At 35.7% G+C, this 19,709-nt stretch overlaps 1 protein-coding gene across 2 annotated transcripts in view; it reads right to left on the minus strand.

Annotated features, from left to right (window-relative positions):
- Positions 1-19,709, minus strand: part of slc41a1 (solute carrier family 41 member 1) — a 39,513-nt gene that overhangs the window by 7,517 nt on the left and 12,287 nt on the right. For both annotated transcript variants that reach the window (XM_059329248.1, XM_059329247.1), the window contains exons 3-6: positions 17,129-17,236; positions 7,035-7,106; positions 3,327-3,471; positions 1,126-1,272 (exon numbers count right to left, since the gene is read on the minus strand). In XM_059329248.1, coding sequence (XP_059185231.1) covers positions 1,126-1,272; positions 3,327-3,471; positions 7,035-7,106; positions 17,129-17,236 — 472 coding nt within the window. The remainder of the gene's footprint in view (positions 1-1,125; positions 1,273-3,326; positions 3,472-7,034; positions 7,107-17,128; positions 17,237-19,709) is intronic.

A 19,709-nucleotide genomic window follows, 5' to 3' on the forward strand; every position in this document is an offset into this window, starting at 1 on the left:
AATAAGTGACATTTCTGCATTAAATGTATAAATCTAAATTACTAGACGTATGTTACATATTTTGTTGAGTCAAATTAATTGAATCATACAAAGTCACAGAATTACCCTCAGTAACAGTAATAAAGCATTTTGAATGCATTTCTTAATGCATATTTTTTACACAGCCTTTTTTTTTCAGCAATTACAAATAATTTATTTCAGCTTTTTTCCTGTATGTCGCTTTGGATAAAGGCGTCTGCTAAATGACTAAATGTAAATGTAATTTTGCAACACAGTCATCCAGTAGAGATTGATATTTCAGTATCAACCAAACTTAGTTACTACATGTGCTATACTATGACAAATGGTTAATGCCAGCCACTAAGCTAATGCTGGAAGTAAAATTATAATATTACAACAAGCATGCAAGGTTATTATAGTTAATGAAAACCAACGGAATAACGAAAACTAGAATTGAAAAAACATTTTCGTTAGCTGAAATAAAAATAAAAATGTTTTTAAAAAAAAATTATAACTAACTGAAACTGTATTGTGAGGTTACAAAACCAACTGAAACTAACTAAAATTATAGTGAAAATGTCCTTTTCGTCTTTGTCAACTTTTTTCATACGTAAACCTTTTTGGTTGATATGAAATCTATTTCATCTATCTGGTTTTATGACTTAATAAACTTATTGGGGCTGAGATGGATCAGACAAAGGAAATAAAGGAATAATTTATTGTGACCTTATTGAATCTGGCACCCAACAAATACCCCATTACAAAAAAACTAAAACTAAGCATTTTCCAAAAGATAAAAACAAATTAAAACTAGCAAACTCACTCTAAAATCTAATTAAAACGAACTGAATTTGAAAACAAAGAATCACAACGAAATTAAAACTAAAACTAATGAAAAATCAAAAACTATTATAACCTTACGAACATGCTCATCAAGTTACTTTAAGTATGATTATTATAACCATGGATAACAGCACTGGGCTACCCTATGATTGAATTTGCCACATAACGTTAGCTACAGTAGCTACAGTATGGGCAGTGCCTTATCTAATGCTAAGTTTGCAAGTTAACATTACGATAGCTAACGCTGACTTTCAAAACCTAGTTTGTGTGGGTGTTTAGTACCTAGTTCCTTGTACAGTCCAGTTGAGATGCCTGCCAGCAGGGACAGGGTGATCAGGTCTCCCAGGCTAGCAGCGATGGGTGTGGCCACGTTGTCAGGGTTGATGCCGACTTTCCTGGACGCAATGATCACACCGATCATGATGAGCCCTGTGGGGGGTTAGATCAGAGATGTCACAACACCACATCCTAGTACAGAGTTACACATGTCAATATGTGATGTTCAGTGTAACACGTGATGTTCAGCGTAAACATCTGTCATCAGGGTTCTGGGGTCTGGGGTGTGAGGAGCAAAACACAGAGTAGAAAATGTTGTCTTTAAGGGTGTAGCCAGTGTTTTCAGAAGAGGGATGGGATTCTGTTGTTTTCCAACAGGAAAGTTGAAACTGGCCAAAACACAATCTGAAGGTTGGTTTAAAAACATAAAGTAAGACAACCTGGAGTAATAAAGAGCTGCTGATTCTATATTTATATAGAAGCATCGGAAAGGTGAAATGTTCTCTTTCCAACAGTGACAGGAAAGTATTCACTTCAGTTTACTGTAAACAGGGTCCCTTATGGCAAGGTAGTTAGATGTGCCTTTACTCATAAGACAGGTGAATAGGGAGAGCAGTAGAAGGCTCCCCAGTCCTACAATCATGCTCTACCAGGGCCCTATATTCCCTGGGTCATGTTCTCTGGGTCCTGCTGTATGTTTTCAGGGTCCTACATTTAGGCTCCCCAAAGGACAATCCCTAATAATTTTTATGTTACTTGGACTTTTCCTCTACCCACCATGACGTTCAAATTAGCGGTTTTCAATGAAATATCTCCATGACCCCTAACCTTTATCCACCATAGTTAGGTCAAAGTTTAAAGTTGCCTAATAGTTTATTTAAAAAACTAATGAAAATTGAACTGCACTAATGACGACATTCCCATCAGCCTCAGCTCTACGTTATGTTTTCTGCTTATTAGCAAATATAGGGTGCTAACATGCTGAACTATGATGTTGGACATGATATACATTATACCTGCTAAAATGTCATTGTGAGCATGTGGTGTTAGCATTCAGCTCAACGCACCACCACAAAGCACTACAGACTATAGTTTGAATTCTATTTTGATAATTTATTTACATTACAATTAACACTAACAAATATAGTTTAGACTGTAATGAACAACTGTGCTTGTTAAATGTATCAAATTAATTGTAGTTAACAGTAATAAAGCTGTGGTATCAAGCCATAAGCCGTGTTTCGATTAGGGGGGGAAAGTGTCCACCGGGAAAGTCTCAGGCCACACCCTCCAAAAAGTCCGCTCAGACCCCAGAGGGATTTAGAGACTCTGGAGGTGACGTATGGTTTTCGCCGTCGCTAACTGTGCACAACGCCAGCAGCTGAAAGCAGCATGGCTAATTATGCACAGAGTCTCTGCTGATCATAAACATAGTGATTGTGAATTAACGGCATCACTAACTGTGCACAGAGTGTCTGGTGCTTGTTGTAAACAAACAGAGATCGCTAAGTGAACACCTCCTGCAGCAGCAGTACATACACACTGTACTGCTACAGAGCTAACTGCCGCTAACGGAGGCTCTTCTAAACAAGCCTCCGGGTCGTTAGCGGCTTGTTAAGAAGAGTAAGAAGGAGTCGCTGGATTTGTCTCCAGTCGCTTTCTTGAAAGTTGCAAGGGGGTCTGAAAAGTCGCTAAATTTAGCAACAAAGTCGCTAAGTTGGGAACACTGCTTCGCAGGCCTTTACAAATGGCGTGTGTTGTTGTCCTGTATAGTACTACGTCACATCCCGCTTAGCGATCTATCCAATTACTAACCAGGCTGTTTTCAGGGAGAAAAAAGACCCTGCTCTTCCACAGAGACTAAAAAAGTCCTGACAAAAGCCGGCTCCGGACGGCTCGTATTCAAATTAGAGGTGTGAGACCTGCCTCATTCCAGGTATTGCCCGGTAGTGGAAGCAGCCCCATTTTGTCTCGTTAACTTAGCTTACTGAATGCCACTTAACCAACTAACCCAACACATTCACTGTTCCAATGTCCCATTGACCCATTGACCCAATAGTCCATAGAAGTGATCTTTCTCTCATGCTAACCAAGGTGTTTTTGTGACTCCAATGTGCATTTTCAGACTATTTGGCCATCAGACTCATATATCTATGCGTCAGACCAATGAGATGTGGGAGTAATGAGCAGTGTCCTGGTGGTTGTACCTAGCAGCAGAGAGGCGATGAAGGCAGTAGCCACGCTGGAGGCACACAGCAGCACTGCGTGGCCCAACCTGAAGTGTCCCTCTGGGATCCAGCCGAAGATCACAGCAGCTATGGAGGCCAGGAATCCCACCACTGTGGCCTGGACCTGAACACACACATAAACATGATCATTGGAGCTATCAGTTACAGTGAACATGTAAACTCCAGATGTATGTGAGACTATCTTGTTACAACTGAGTAGCTTTTAGAAACAAGCTGAGCAAATGTTAGCGGCATATACTTTTATTTACTGTTACCTCACAGACCCCAGAAACACCTAAATAATACACTTAATTAAAGTTATTGACTTTTTATTCTAGGGCAGGGGTAGGCAACCTGCGGCTCTGGAGCTACACATGAGGCTCTTCAGGCCATCTGCAGTGGCTCCATGTGGCTGTCACAACTCCAAAAATAGGTAAAAGATGATCAGTTTCTCCAACATAACTCTGTTATGGTGCACCAGTGTGACCCAGTATGACTTCACCCTGATCGTACTGTATATAGGGGGTTGTGTCAGCACTGGTTTAAAGTGTCCCAGGACACTATGGACTCACCAAACATTACATAACCACAAGCCAACCTCAAATGGCAGTGTGGAAACACTGTTTGTTTATATACGTGTTTATGTACAGCAACTGCTCACAGAGGTAATAGAAGCAGCGAAGGATGAAAGGCTGCTAACCCCAGTGCATGATTTGGCTTTAATTTTTCTGTCCTGGCTATGTTAATGCATATACCATACACTAAAAGTAACTAATAAGTTTATAATAATAACTGTGTAGCCAAAATACAGATGCTTGGACCGAAATATCCCGATACATTTTTGTTATCTAAGATAACAAGAGGACATTTTGGTAATACTTTACATTAGGGAACACATATTCAACATTAATTAGTTGCTTATTAGCATGCAAATAAGTAACATATTGGCTCTTAATTAGTCATTATTAAGTAGTTATTAATGCCTTATTCTGCATGGCCTTATTATACAACCAGTAAGACATTAACTAAGAGTTTTCCCTCAATAACATCAGAATTATTGCTTATTAGTAGTAAGTAAGGATGTTGTTGTATCTGAGTTAATATGCATACTTTGTATGGACTTTATAAGTCTCTGCATAGCGGTGAACGAAACCATCGACATCAGGCATTAATAACTACTTAATATTGGTCGATCTAGAGGAACTGGAGTGGAGGAATAAGGATACATTTTTTACTGATAATATTACTGGTGGCCTGTAAGAAATCAGTTATGAAGAAATGGCTGAAGAGGGAGGCACCTAGTGCAGATGAATGGATTGATATTGTGTACAACATCTTTGTAATGGAAATAATTACTTTCAATTTAAGAACACAAAAAGAGGTATTCATTGAAAATTGGCAAAAATGGATTACATATGTCTCTACCATAAAACCAGATTTCAGGTAATCTCAGATTGGACTATCAGAATACTTTCATTTCTTTGTACCTTTCCCTTTTTTCTTTTTTTTTTCTGGGTGTTTTCCAATCCCCTTTTGTATGCTTTTACTTTTCCCTTGATATTTTCTGTATGTGTCTATAGGTCTTCATGTTGATTGTTTGTTTGTTCATTTACATGTAAAATCAAAAACCAATAAAAAGTAAATGACAAAAAAAAACGTAATAATGACTAATGGAGAGCCAATATGTTACTTATTTGCATGCTAATTAGCAACTAATTAACGTTGAATAAGTGTTACCGACATTTTAAAAAATCTGACACAGCACAAAAATACATAAAAAAATATAAAATACATCAAAAGCAATGCTGCTAACCACATACATATCCCAGACTGTGAGAAAATAACAGTGGCATGATGTTAGCAAACTGGCACTTCAAGTTAAGTAAAATTCAGAGAATTAATATATTTTTGGATATTAATATATTTTAGTTTGTAAAAGTGACAAATTAATAAATATATAAAATATATGGCACTTTTCTGACACAGACTTTTTTTTGTCGTCAAAGGAAACTAGAGCAACCTTTTCAAAGGGATGCACCAGGGTTAACTGAGACTAATAAAATAATGTTTGTCAAATTAGCTCCTGCAGTGTCAGGCTATTCCTATCCTGCTTGCGTCACACCTCAGGACCTCAGTTATTTTAAACCTATGCTTCAGCTCTTTAAATTTCCTGTTTCACCTGTTAAGGTGGAACAATGTTCACCTTTCTTAACCTGAAGGTGCGGTCTGATCAGATACAATGTAATGGGAACAATGTAATTGTGTAGCATGGGTGTGTAGTCATAAGCAGGCCTGTGTGTTTTCAATCAAACTGTGCGTCACTCAGTCATTCAGCAAAACAGATTGTTCCCAGGTTTGGCAGGAATTTGATTCTTAAAATGTCATGTAAAGCAGGAACTGGGTTTCCTTTATCAGGTTAAAAGATCAAGGGAAACAGAATTATTTGGCCATTTTAAACTGTAATCTTTAAAGTTTTTTTGTGAAGATCCTGGACAAGGATCCTTTTGCTGCCACAAAAGTGCAAAATGGAAAACCCTCATTAACTTGGCTGTGTTGAAATATTTCAATTTCACCCTTAAACTAAAATCAAGATCTTTGCATGTAAACTGAGATTTGCACTGCAAAAAAACATGAAGCTTACCAAGTATTTTCTTCTTATATTCTTAATTATATTGTTTTGAGTATAATTTACCTACTGACCAGCTTTATGTGCTTATTTAATTATCTTATTGTTTAAATACTTGTTTTTAGGATTGACATTGTGAGCTTTTTCATGCTTTGAGTTTTGCCATGAGTTTTTACCTAAAATATTGGCTCCAATTGAGAGTTTTAGTTGCATGTAGTTTGAATGTTATTTCAAAGCATTTTCTTTCCACCAAAACGTGCTCGTTTCAAGTAATGCTGGCTTTTTTTTTTTTTTAAATGTTACTACAGTTACAATTGCTCAAAATAAAAATATTTGGACTTATTTCAAGCCATCATTGGGTTTTTAAAAAAATATTTTTTTACTTATTTAAAGAATTCTTACAAAGAAAAATGTACTCACTGCACTGCCAAATAATTTTACTTGTTTCAAGCATGTATTTGCTTAATTCCAGTTATTTACTTCTTATTTTTTGTCACTTGGTTTTTGCAGTGTAGAGCAACCTGACTGTTGAATTTAACAGCACATGAACTTATTATCTCATTTCTTGCCTTAATCTGATTTCTGCCAGTAACCAGGTTTGTTAAGTGGATGTAATGTCATGTGTGCGTGCTCACAGATGCTCCATGACACTAGAGTTCACTTCATGGTAGGGTTGTCAAAAGTATCAACACTCAACAAAGTATGGATACTAAAATGTTGTATCCGGATACGATACTCATTTCAAAAGTATCGATACCCCCCAAACAGCAACACACACAGCCGAAAATAATGTTCTAATTGTTATTGTTGATTGTATTTATTTATTTTTTGCACTACCTCAGACCTGAAGCTTGTTAGCATAGTTGCAGTTTCTTTTTGCGCAACAGTTTTTTATTATAAATATTTAACCTGTGGTTCTGTTAATTTTTACATGTTGCATTACATGTTTTATCCTTGTGGTATCGAAAATCGAATATTTTCCTGACTATCGGTATCGAGTTGAAAACTTTAGTATCGTGACAACCCTACTTCATGGTCCTCTACAGATGTGTTTCAGTTACCTGGATGAGAGCCAAGTTCCCCATGATCATCTTCCACATGTTCTTGGCTGTGTCCATCTGACCAATGTTAGCCTGAAAGTGAGACAAGAACCAACAAGGTCAACCTTTTATCGTGTGTGTGTGTGTACATGCTGTTGCCTCTTGGTCCCATCACAACAATCAGATGTCAGTTCTCTGGACAAAGACACTCTGATCTGATCCCCCACCCTGCGGCCGACTCCACTTATCTCATCTCCCCTCTGTCACACACACACACACACACACACACACACACACACACACACACACACACACACACACACACACTGATGGTCTCAAGTGTCAAGTGGCTGTGGCTACAGTGGGCCACTGTGTGTCCAGAGCAATGATCCTGATGTTCATCCACAGTGAGAGGACACAAACAGAGGATCTCCTCTTCCTTCCTCCTCCAACATTTACATATGCAGAGGGAAGGGAAACATCTGGACACATGAAAACACATTCAAGTCTGCAGGGAGAATATCCGCTTCATGCTTATGTTTGAGAAAGCAGAAAATGACCGATAAAAAAACGACACATTTATAAATATGTGTAAAGTTGAATGTATTTGGTTTGAATGTTTCGAGGATAATTCCAGTTCATTTATGCTTTTGTTTCAATGAACTACATTGTTAAAACATTGGACAGATCTGGGAATGTAGCAAAAAACGGGAGAAGAAACACAACAGGACAGGTTGTAAACAAATTTATAGCCAGATGATCTAAACTACTGATGCAACAAGAGGTCAAAGTAGCAGGAAGTTGTTCTGTAAACTTTTTGTTATTGATGCTACTATGATATCAATACACTTGAAACAGTCCACGATTGTTATAGCTTGTTTGAAATTATGTCACTATTAGGGCTGGGCCATATGGACCAAAAGTCATATCCCGATATATTTATGCTGACTATCGATATACGATATATATCCTGATATTTTTATCATAAAGTGAGAGCAAATGTTCAGTTAAAGTCAAAGCCAAATATGACATGTCACAAGTATTTTTATTGAAACAGTTTATTTAAATGAACATAAATACTGTATAATAACGGGAGTACCTTTAAAAAAAAAAGATTAAAAAATATATATCTTGAATAAAAGCCTGGAGCAAGGATCACAGTGCAAATTTGAACTATATGGATATATGCAATATGGTCTAATTCCATATCACATTTAAAAATATATTGATATATCTTTTATATCGATATATCGCCCAGCCCTAGTCACTATTATCCAGATGGAGGGCAGAATGTGATAAATCTATATACTGCATGAATTACTAATAGTGGAAAGTGTCTAAATAACAGGGTTTGTTACCTGTCATCACGTTCAAATAAACAGGAATGATCTTTTCAGTCTCTATGCTCACAGCTATCTTTTTAATCTTTTCTTCTTTTCTTTTTTCCACAATAATGAACTGATAAAGCCACTGTGCATGCACACATCCAGTAGCCAGACATTTTCTCAGGAGAGACAAGAGAAAGCTTAGACTTAAATCGCCGAGGCAACTGGAAACATGTCTCCAAAGAAATGCTAATGTTTCAATTTGTAAAAGGCAATGACTGTGTATCTGATAGACTGTATTGTGAATCTTGAATAATTCTTACTTAATAGTTGACTTCTATACAATGTAACTTTGTATAAATCATCTTATTTATTACAAACTGCCTCACTGACATAAAAACCTGCAATTTCCTCAAACTCAACTGCAAAAAAATCAGAAATCAGTTTTTGTTCTATGTATCTGTCTTTGTATCTGTTCATGCACATTATGTAAAGCGACTTTGAGTATTTTTAAAAGCTCTATATAAATTCCAATCAATTATTCATATTATTATACATCTGGCAGCATGACAGGGAACACTCACAAGCCTGACTGACAAGCCGATCATGTGTTTCATACTGTATGTCATAACTTGTGTATCTGCCAGATACACAGCATAACAACCACACCAACGTAGCCCTCGCCCATCACAGATCATGTAACGGGTGCATGGACACGTCCTGCTAGACTGCCACAGTAGCTCAGAGAGATAAGAGAAACATCTGTGCAGAGATCGAGGCTTCATGGACTCACAATGAACTCCACACGCAAAGACACACGCATGTAGTTGCACTGCAAAAAAGGTGTGTCAAAAAACAAGATAAAAACACTAAATCTGAGGGAAATGATCTTGCTGCATGGACAGATAATTTACCTTGACAAGATTTCTTAAATTAAGATTGTTAAATCTAGAAATAAGCATGTTGTACGCTTAAAATAAGAAATAAACTCTTAAAACAAGATGAATTAACCCTTTGATGCACAACATGGGTCTAAAGTGACCCGACAGAGTTTTTATGTTCTATATCTTTGTAATAAATTATTTTCATCATTCAGTATTCCAGGTTTTCCTCAATTAGTTTGTTTTTGATTATCACACAACCCAATTTTTATGTTTTCCTTTATTATTTTTTTTAATAAAATCCCTTTTTGTGTCACTACCCTTCTAATGCACAACATCAAACATGACCCATATCCATTTTTTTTTAGCTAAGTAGCATGCTAAGCTAACAACTTAGCTAACTTCTTGGCTAAGTATATATTTAAGTAGCTTGTTAAGCTAACTACTTAACTAACTTCTTGGCAAAGTAGTTAGCTTAGCAAGCTACTTAGCCAAATAGCTAGCTATGTAATGATACAAAAAAAATATTCATAAAGTATGAGAAGCAAAATGGAAATAATGATCTGTTGTTATCAAAAACAATTTATCTTAGTACTTGGAATATTCAATCATAAAACAAGTTGATATCAAGAGATAGAGCACAGAAACACACAGCAAGCATTATATAAAAAGAAGTGTTAGATAATACATTTTTTTAAAGAGTTAATTTCTTATTTTAAGTGTTCAACATGCTTACTTCTAGATTTAACAATCTCAATTTAAGAAATCTTGTTCCATGCAGCAAGATCATTTCCCTCAGATTTAGTGTTTTTATCTTGTTTTTTAGACACACCTTTTTTGCAGTGTGGACTCACAATGAACTCAACACGCAAAGACGCATGTAGTTGCTTTCAGACAGAACTTTTATCTGCAAAACCTTTCAGGAGTTCAGCTAAGGAGACATTTATATAATAAGAGTTTAAAGCTTCCCCAACTCATCGCAAAATTCTCTTTTAGCTCAACAAACCAATTCAGAACACAGAGGGGCTCAGAAATTCGCAGAAGCATCGGCTGGTGTTATGTGATGATGTGTGATGATGATGCCAAGTCCCCAGCTTTGGGTGTGTGTGTGTGTGTGTGTGTGTGTGTGTGTGTGTGGGCGGCTGGATTAGTGGTGTTTGGATCATGACAGAGACGGAGCAGGCTGAATGCTGTGAAAGTGATTCATGGATGACATAAGATGGATGAGAGGCTGAAATACCCTGCGATTCTAAAGCTTCACTATGTTTTTCAGTTGAATAATAACACCGTTCATTTCCAACTCGTTCACTTCAGACCAAATGTGTTGTGTAGAAGGTTGGAACCTGCATATATGTGGAATGGAGCATGTTGAGATATATAATACACATAGAAGAGGATAAAGTAGGCTTCTGCTGTGGTTATAATCTGTGATTATAGTGTGGTCAATTCTGTGGTTCATTGACGCTTGGAAACAGTTACAATACAGGTGTTGCCAAGTACTTGTAATCCACAAAATATCATTAACCAAATACGTAAAATCAAACACGAGAGGGGATAAGACAGAAGTGAAAAAAACAACTGCTTATTTCCTTTAGTCAATACAATTTTTTGAAAAAGTATTAAGCCTCATTTCAGTCAAATATTCAAAGACAAAGAGGTGAAAAAGACCAAAAGAAAAAAAATCTAAAAAGGAAACAAAGTCATGTGAATTGAAAACTCGTACAGCCAGCCAGTACTAGGGATTACAATATTTTTTCACTAATAAGCGCATTAGGAAACTTACAGTGGTCTTAATCTGCTCATAATTAGCGGCGGCATGGAAAGAAACGTGGTCCTGCTGGGGCCAGCCAGCAGAGAGCTAACAGGACCAGCACCACAACCTGGCCTACTTTGTGAACATGGATGTGAGAATCCTGCTATGCTGAACTACAAACAGTGCAGCTTGACACATGGGACCTATGTAAAAGAAATGTTATTATTAAAAAGTAATTTTAGCTGCTAATAAGTCAACACAATTGCTGAAAATAAATTCAAATCCCATTTTACTTCCAACACAAGTTGTGTCAAACTGAATCTAAAACGCTTTCATAATTAATAAGATGTATGCTGCAGTAATCTCTCTTAACCTCCTGAGAGCCAAGCTTTTGTTTGGTATAGTTTCTCCTAGATATTTTGGATTTGTAGGACGTGATAAGTACAAAAACTAAGCATTGTCTTTGAACAGGAAGTAGTTTTTGAAAAAAAAAAAAGGGTTAATTTTACTGTATGACACAATTAATTCATCAGTATATAAAACGTTTTATTTCCTTACATTTACACCCTCTCTTTGGAAGAACAATAGTAAAAGTCTATTCGTTGTAAAATGAGTACTTCCTGATTAGCAGTGTCGTAGCTTGTTGCTATTGCTAAAAATAGTCAAACTTGCACAGAATATCAAACTACAAACATTATGAAGCACAAATGAACATGTTTTAACCATGAAATCTGATCAAGTTTTGTACCTGGTCTACTTCTGTTGGGGGATAAGCTGTTGATTGACTTTACCAGTGTGTACTACTGAGGACAATATGTTACAGTGAAGCAGAATTAAGTATAAGGTCCAGAAAACCTAGAATGAAATGTCTACATATGAGGACGCAGGGTCACAGGAGGTCACAGGAATACAAAATATTGTATTTACTCTGAAAAGAGCCACATGGGCCAAAAATAATGTGGCAGTCTGATTCCAACAATCATTTGTTAAATGTTAAAGCATTAGTGAAACATTGTTAAATATGGAAACAACAAGGAAAGTTAAACAATACACTAACAGAACTAACAAAACATTTTCAGTGGTGTCTCTTTAAACATTCAACTTCTCCAAAAAATACTGACTTACTGATCAGTTCTACTTTATCTACTATGTCTACTATCAGGTTTTGGCTTATATTGTGAAATACAAGCTCACATTTTTTCTTATGTATTTGAGCTATTTGTATGTTTATAATGTGCAACTCTAGGTGACATAATGGCAGGCTAAGTTGTGTCATGAGTGACCTGCATGTTATGTTCAATGTTCAAGCATTGGTGAAACATTGTTGGATGAACTTCCTCAATCTGTCATTGATTGTGAATTAATGTGGAAACAACAGGGAAAGTCAAACCAAACACTAACAGAACTAACCAAAAAATCAACAGGGGTGTCTCGTTAAACATTCAACTTCTCAAAAATATACTGTCACTGTCACTACTGCTGTAGCTGACTCAGTTGTGTCATAGCTAACGTGAGTGTTCTGTCTTAACTTGATGTTTTGCCTTTGCTTAAACTGACTTATGACTGAATAGTATTATCAGATTTATGTAAAGGTGGACACTGTAAACTTGCTAATTGATAATGCAACAATTTGACCATAACCAAGTGATGTTCCTAAACTCTACTACCCAATATTCTTTAAGAATTTGGAAATTTGTTGGCAAGTGTGGATTTGTCCACGTTTGTAGTCTGATGGGTTAGCCTACAGTAGAAATGATGGAAACATAGAGTACAGTAGGTGATGTTCAATTGTCCAACTCCTTCTAAATGTCTTGTTAGTAGGGCTGGGCGATATATCGATATAAAAAATATATCGATATATTTTTAAATGTGATATGGAATTGGACCATATCGCATATATCGATATAGTTCAATGATTTTTCTTTGTTCTTTCTTTATATATAAATGCTGCCCTTACTAGGGTTTGTCATATTTAGTTCTTTTGTAATGTTCGCTATTCTTTTTCTGAAATAAATATTTATTTATTTCAGAAAAAGATTTACCTATTTTATTTCATAGGCTTTTTTATTCAAGATCGTTTTTTATTTAAATGTGCACTTTATGGAGCTTTGATTTTTTTTTAAATGGTACTCCTGTTGTTTTACAGTATTTATGTTCACTTGAATAAACGGTTTCAATAAAACTACTTGTGACATGTCATATTTGACTTTGACTGAACATTTGCTCACACTTTGCGATAAAAATATCAGGATATATATCGTATATCGAAATTCAGCCTAAATATATCGGGATATGACTTTTGGTCCATATCGCCCAGCCCTACTTGTTAGAATAGATTAATTTGTGAATGAGCTGAGCTCTCCATGCTGGGTGGGCTGCTGTTAGCAATGCTAATCAGCTTCGTCACCTGTTTCCCACAAGTCAGTGGAAAGAATGTGAGGATTGGTGCGCTTAAGAGCAATTCTGGACTAATTCTCTTATTCCTTCATTAGCGTAGAGTGTGCTGCTAACCTCTGGTCAGCAGTGCTGCTCGGTCATTGACCCCTCACACGATACAATGCACAATGTTAGCTCAGAAAAGCAGCATTATAGGCAAGAGTTCAGTGGAGCCACAGACAATAGATGTACCAATAGCATCACATTGTACTTGAGTAAACCCTGCAGCCTGACCAAAGCAGCATTTAATGGATAGCCAGCAAGACAGCTAGCTATAATTATGTAAGAACCACACCAAAACACAGATTCAAAAGATTGGTTTGGTTTAAAAAAAACAGCCAATTAAAGAGCTGAAGGTATTCTTGCTAACAGAAGCTTCCAGGCCTACCAAGAGCTTAAATATCTGGCTAAATCAAAGCCAGTAACCTTTTCACAAGAAGAGATACTGTGACATGAATGTGAGCAGCAGCTACTCTACTTTATATAGTGTCTGTCAGTTACAGCGGCTTCTGGTTTGATGAATGTATGTGACTCTTTTTTTTCTTTTAGTGGCATAATTAGACTTCAGTCCTTTTGTATGAAAATTATATTAATGTTAAATATCAAAAGCAAAGAATCCTGCAGGTTGTTCATTTATATAATTCCATATGCCATTAAATATACAGGAAATTTTAAATCAAAATTAAATTATACAGTTTTTTAAAATCTAAATGACACATTTTCTGTATTATAAAATTAATTTAAAATAAACATATGCGTTAAATAATTCATAATTTGACATTTTTTTGTTTTTATTTGCTTCTTTATTTAATTTATTTTGTATTAATCCCTTTAATTATTTATTTACTTTCCTATTTAATTTTCCTTTCATTTATTATAATTTTGGTAAAAAAAAAAAAAAATCTTTATTCATTTACATTTGTATTATTACCTGTACTTATTCAATTTCCTATTTAATTTTACTTTAATTTAATTATTAAAAATGATATCATATATTAACTGTCCTGACTATAAAATGACACCAAACCTTCTGACCTTCACATCTTCTTTCAGCACATCTAATGAATGGCTGATACATTTTTTCTGTCATTGGATACTTATCTTACATAAAACTGTAGGCCTACATAATAAGCTTTGAAATATGTAATTTCATAGGGAGGTTGTAGTGAGGGTCATTTAACTGGTAAGACAATATACTTGTTCTCACTTGAAGTCAAAATGTAAAGTTAGACCGTTGGGGCTCTTTACCCCCTTTCTGAGGAGAGTTCTTGCCTCAAAATATTATTTTGTTATATTTTTAAATAAAAATATATGTAGTCATAAGGGACCTGTCCAGGATGTACCCCGCCTCTCGCCTAATGTCAGCTGGGATTGGCTCCACCCCCCATGACCCGAGATCAGATAATCGGTTTAGGATAATGGCTGGATGGATAGGCATGAGGTTTATATGTGTCGTAATATAGCACACTTATATTTAGTACCTATATATAGCCATAAAATTGTCTATTGTAGTTTCACTAGCTAACTAATTACCTTATATTTCTAGCAAGCTTGCAAGCTTGCTTTTGGGGGCTACTTGCCTCAGGCAAGAGCAACAGTGGGTTAACCCTTAATAGGTCACTCATCGAAATACTTGCAAATTCCAAATTTCAACCCTAGAGAATATTGGAGGATATTACATACAGCCAGAATGTGTAAAAAAACATACGGACCCCGGGGAAAGGGGGTAATATTTTGAGAAAAAAGTTTAAGAGATTAAAGTGGCAAATCTACGAGAAAAAATGCGCAGATTTATGAGATTTAAAGTGGCGAATCTGTGAGAAAAAAGGTTGCTTTTTTCTTTTTTTCCCCACTTTTTTCTCATAAATCTGCGCAGATTTGCCACTTTAAATCTAGTAAATTTGCAACTTTTTACTTGAAATAATACCTCCTCCCCAAGTTCTCCTCGTACAAGTCACTGAAGAATAACTCTGTTTGTACGACTGTTTCTTGCAGATTTTTTTTCTAAATTTTTCATTTTTACATTGGAGGTCAAGGTCAATAAAGTTAATATTATTATATTATTATCATACTGATTGGTCAGATGTCATGGTGTCACTGTCTGATCTTTGCTGATTAGCTGGAAGAAATCCATGTGGCTCTACGACCTCACAGAGAGACATGGGGACCTCATTTAGATATCCACTTAAGTTACCAAATATAGTTCTTCGCCTGATAAAGGGTTAAGATGCCCCTTTACAGGATTTTGTGCTTACAACAAAATCTACCGAGCTACTCTACCAATGTATTTCTCCTGTCAGTGTGTTGGGCTATGCACCATCTTCCTGCACATACTAAACCATATCCAAATATGTTTATATTGTACAGTAAATTGACTTGCTTCTGAGTGGATGGTCCAGATGAACAACATATTTAGACAAAACTGACCTGCTAGCTCAGGTTAACAGGCTGAGCACAGCCAGTGGAAATATTCAAAAACAAAAGAATGTGGTAGGAATGTTGCTATCAGTTTGTTTGAAACCTAGGTCATGTTTGGCAATATGACCTCTGACCCCAAAACAATCAGCTTTAACTGGTATAACTGGGGTTGCCGGGCAATGAGAGATAGGTGACTTTCCACAAACACAATCAATTGAAACAATTCTTCAGCTTAAATATTCTTTTAAATTCTTTTGCAGTGTGTTGTTCTGCAAAATATCTCTAGACATGGCTACTTCACAGCTAAGATGATTTTTTGTTCCCTTGTATTTTTGTCTACACCCTGTAGCTAAAACACTTATTTACTCATTACATACAAGAATCCTCAGTTACTTATTTATTTATTATTATTATTATTATTTTTTGATTTACACATTGTTTGTTAGTCACCCGATCATGTTCCTATTGGGCCATAAATATAAAATAAGAAAACATCCTAGGAGGCAGACCGTATGTCTTGCTCTTCATTCATCATGATGCACAGTATTTCTATTGTATCGATATCTATATATTTTCAATTGTGATGCGGATGTGATGTGATACTCCATGGAACCTGGTCTTACAGGACTCCGTGAAAAAGCCACGGATTCGCTTAACTCAAAATCCGTGGAATATCCACGGAATAACTCAAATTTCTGTGAAACTGACACAGATTTCGCTACAATGCAAGTTAATGACAGTCATATCCCGTGGCTATTCCATGGATATTTTTTCCTATTAGTTTGTTCCAAGTCACGTGACTTTCAAGGTCCCAGCGGTCAGAACAAAAAACATGGCGGACAGTTCTCTCATTTTTAGTGAAAAAATCAATATTTTGACTAAAAATGGATTTTGATCACATTTCTAGCGAGAAATATATGTTTTATTTTCTAAATATTCACTCAGTGAATGTACATAATCACTTTGTATGTTGGAATAGCCACGGGATATGACTGTCATTAACTTGGATTGTAGCGAAATCCGTGTCAGTTTCATGGAAATTTGAGTTATTCCGTGGCTATTCCACAGATTTTGAGTTATGCAAATCCGTGGCTATTTCACGGATTCCTGTGAGACCATGTTGCTCCATGTAATTATAACATTGGTTCCTGTTCTAATGTGCCTTACCTCCTAATAAAAATATAAAGGGAAAAAAAAAAAAAGATGATTTTTTGTAATATAAAATAATGGAATAGAATAGAACAAATGATGCTTGCTGTGGGAAGGAAGACTCACTCTCACACAGACACACACATTACTTACCGCTGTGGAGAGTCTGGAGGCCAGCGTCATCTCCAGGTTGCCTTTGAGCCCCAGCAGTGCTGGAACCAGGATGAACACCTCTGACACCTCGGTAAACACCGTCCAGTGCTGCAACGACCACCATGTAATATCAGTAACACAGCATCAACATAGTCAACACACCCTGAAAAATGTGTTTCCGTTTGGGGCTGTATGATTAGTTACATAACTAAATTGAAGACACTACAGGATAACTAAAATGCTCACCTCTGACAATTAACCTCTCACCATATTTCATTTCTCTCTCTGCCTCATTTCAACCCGTGGACAACGCTATATCTCTGTATGTTGTTGTTTTCTATGTACTCATTTATTTTTCTATCTGCTTACGGTAAAAAGGAAGGATGTGTATTATTTCTCACTTTCTCTGATTTGTAACAAGACTATGTAGGACTGGGAGGGGGGAGGAGGGGAAAAGGGGTTGTTTTTGTTTTTGGAAAAAGAAAAAGTCCTTATTTCTCACTGTATGTACTTTTGCCTGTCAAATGAATAAAAACATGAAAAAAAACTAAAACAAAAAAACATAGTGAACACAGGCAAGCTAGATTCACACTGTCACCTACACACACATACTCTTTAATTTATTCTTATTTGGGAGCAGAATGTCTCCGTGACCTTGTTCTTTAATATTGATTCATGGCTGAAATCAATCCTGTATGCTGGACCAGATATTCTGTCTCTGCAGACCTTTTACACTATGTATCATTCCAGCTCTCTTCTCTCCTCTAACAAGATCAAGGTCACTGGGACTTCATGCTGAAATGATTTATCATCTCCTGTCTTCCATGCTTTCCCTTGTGAGTCCCATCCTTCACCTTTACCACCAATCTTCATCTGCTGCAGACCGGGCTGCCTCATACAGGATCTCTATATCATCAAAATATGACCAGTTATGATTACAATGGTATACCTTTTAGCAATTATTAAAATTTCTGCCAACATAAATTGGCAGTTCACACTAATGCTGTTTTTTCATAAATACTTTTGTAATGTTTAGAGCATGGCATTCCATTCTTCACTGTAGGAGGAGCCTTTAATGTACGTAACGTATATACTCTACAAAGTCTAACTGCAGTAACTAGCAAAGGGTAAAACTGAGAAAAACTGCTTTAAAAGTGTTTAACTCTTTTCAAAAATGTGCATATTTTAGACTTAATATTATAAAGAAATGTTATAGTTTAATCTTAATATAATTTTGTCTCACTTTTTTACTAATCATTTCCCTTTCAAATAAACTCATAATTTCTATTATTTTTATGTTTAAATTAGTATATATATCTAAAGCAGACGGTAGTAAGTGCAATTACTGCTTGGTTTTGTGTTGGATTTTGTGGTTTTTATATAATTATTTATCTGAAATAAAACAAAATTGAAATCAAAAACTTTGTCACAAGATAAAACAGACATCAAGGAGTTCATTTTTTAGTTACAACTCAATTTTGACCAGAAATGTAGTTACTGCAATTAGACTTTGTAGGGCAGTATACTGTATATGACATTTCTATGGCATTTCTATCTGAAATGTGTACATTCTGATCCGTTCATGTTGGACAATGGAGGTGCTGTTTTTCTAACATGGAGTATGTACAAAATAGGCTTTACAATGTGTTTATTTCATTTAGACTATTTATTTATTGAATTTTATTAAATTAGCTATATCACATATTATAGAAGATTCTGACCATATTTCCGAGCTCTAGTTGGACTAGAGTTTTTCATTATGCTGAAAGGCAACTTAAGGAAATAACAACTCATAATTTCGTGTTACAAGCAATCCCCCACTTCAAAACGTATTTGGGCAAACATAAGCAGAATGTCACACTGAATGAATAAGTGAATAAGTGCTCCTACCTCAGCATAAAAAAGCTATGTTGCTGTTTTACCCCTGCACTAAAGACATACAGTGATAAAACTAATGGACAACTTGGGCAGGTGGTGGGCTTGAAAGAATCATAAATAATGTTTAGCACTGGAGCCTGACTGATTTTTCTAGTCGACATATAATATCAGCAGATATTGACCTATCACAGACATATTGGTAATTAATGGTATTGGTGGATATATTGTCAAATATGTGCCAAAAAGTAAATTTAAGCTATTTATCTCATTTTTATATAGTCTTTATTGACATGGTCAGCAATACTGATATTGAACATACAGTACTGACCTTTATTTAGCATTTTTTATTTTTATTAATCTTTATTTTTTTCAGTTTTCATTCTTTGTTGAATGTTGAACTGTATAATGTATAATTGTTCAAGTATTATTTATTAAAGTTATTTGTTCAAGACAGAATCCTTATTAGTACAACCACAAAGTTGTGACACACTGTAAAACGTAATTAAAAACAGAAAGTGTCAAATTCAGAATTTGTCTGAGACATGTCAGTCTCAAAGTCCCATATGCACTGTAAAAAAAAACCCTGTTGTTTTTACGGTAAAAAAAATGGCACTTGTGGTTGCCAAAACTTTACCGTAATAAATACGGTGCAACTTTTTTTAATATTACGGTAAAATTATATTAGCACTGTTGATTTCACATT

This window comes from Centropristis striata, chromosome 3 (genome assembly GCF_030273125.1).
Source record: "Centropristis striata isolate RG_2023a ecotype Rhode Island chromosome 3, C.striata_1.0, whole genome shotgun sequence".
NCBI lineage: Eukaryota > Metazoa > Chordata > Actinopteri > Perciformes > Serranidae > Centropristis > Centropristis striata.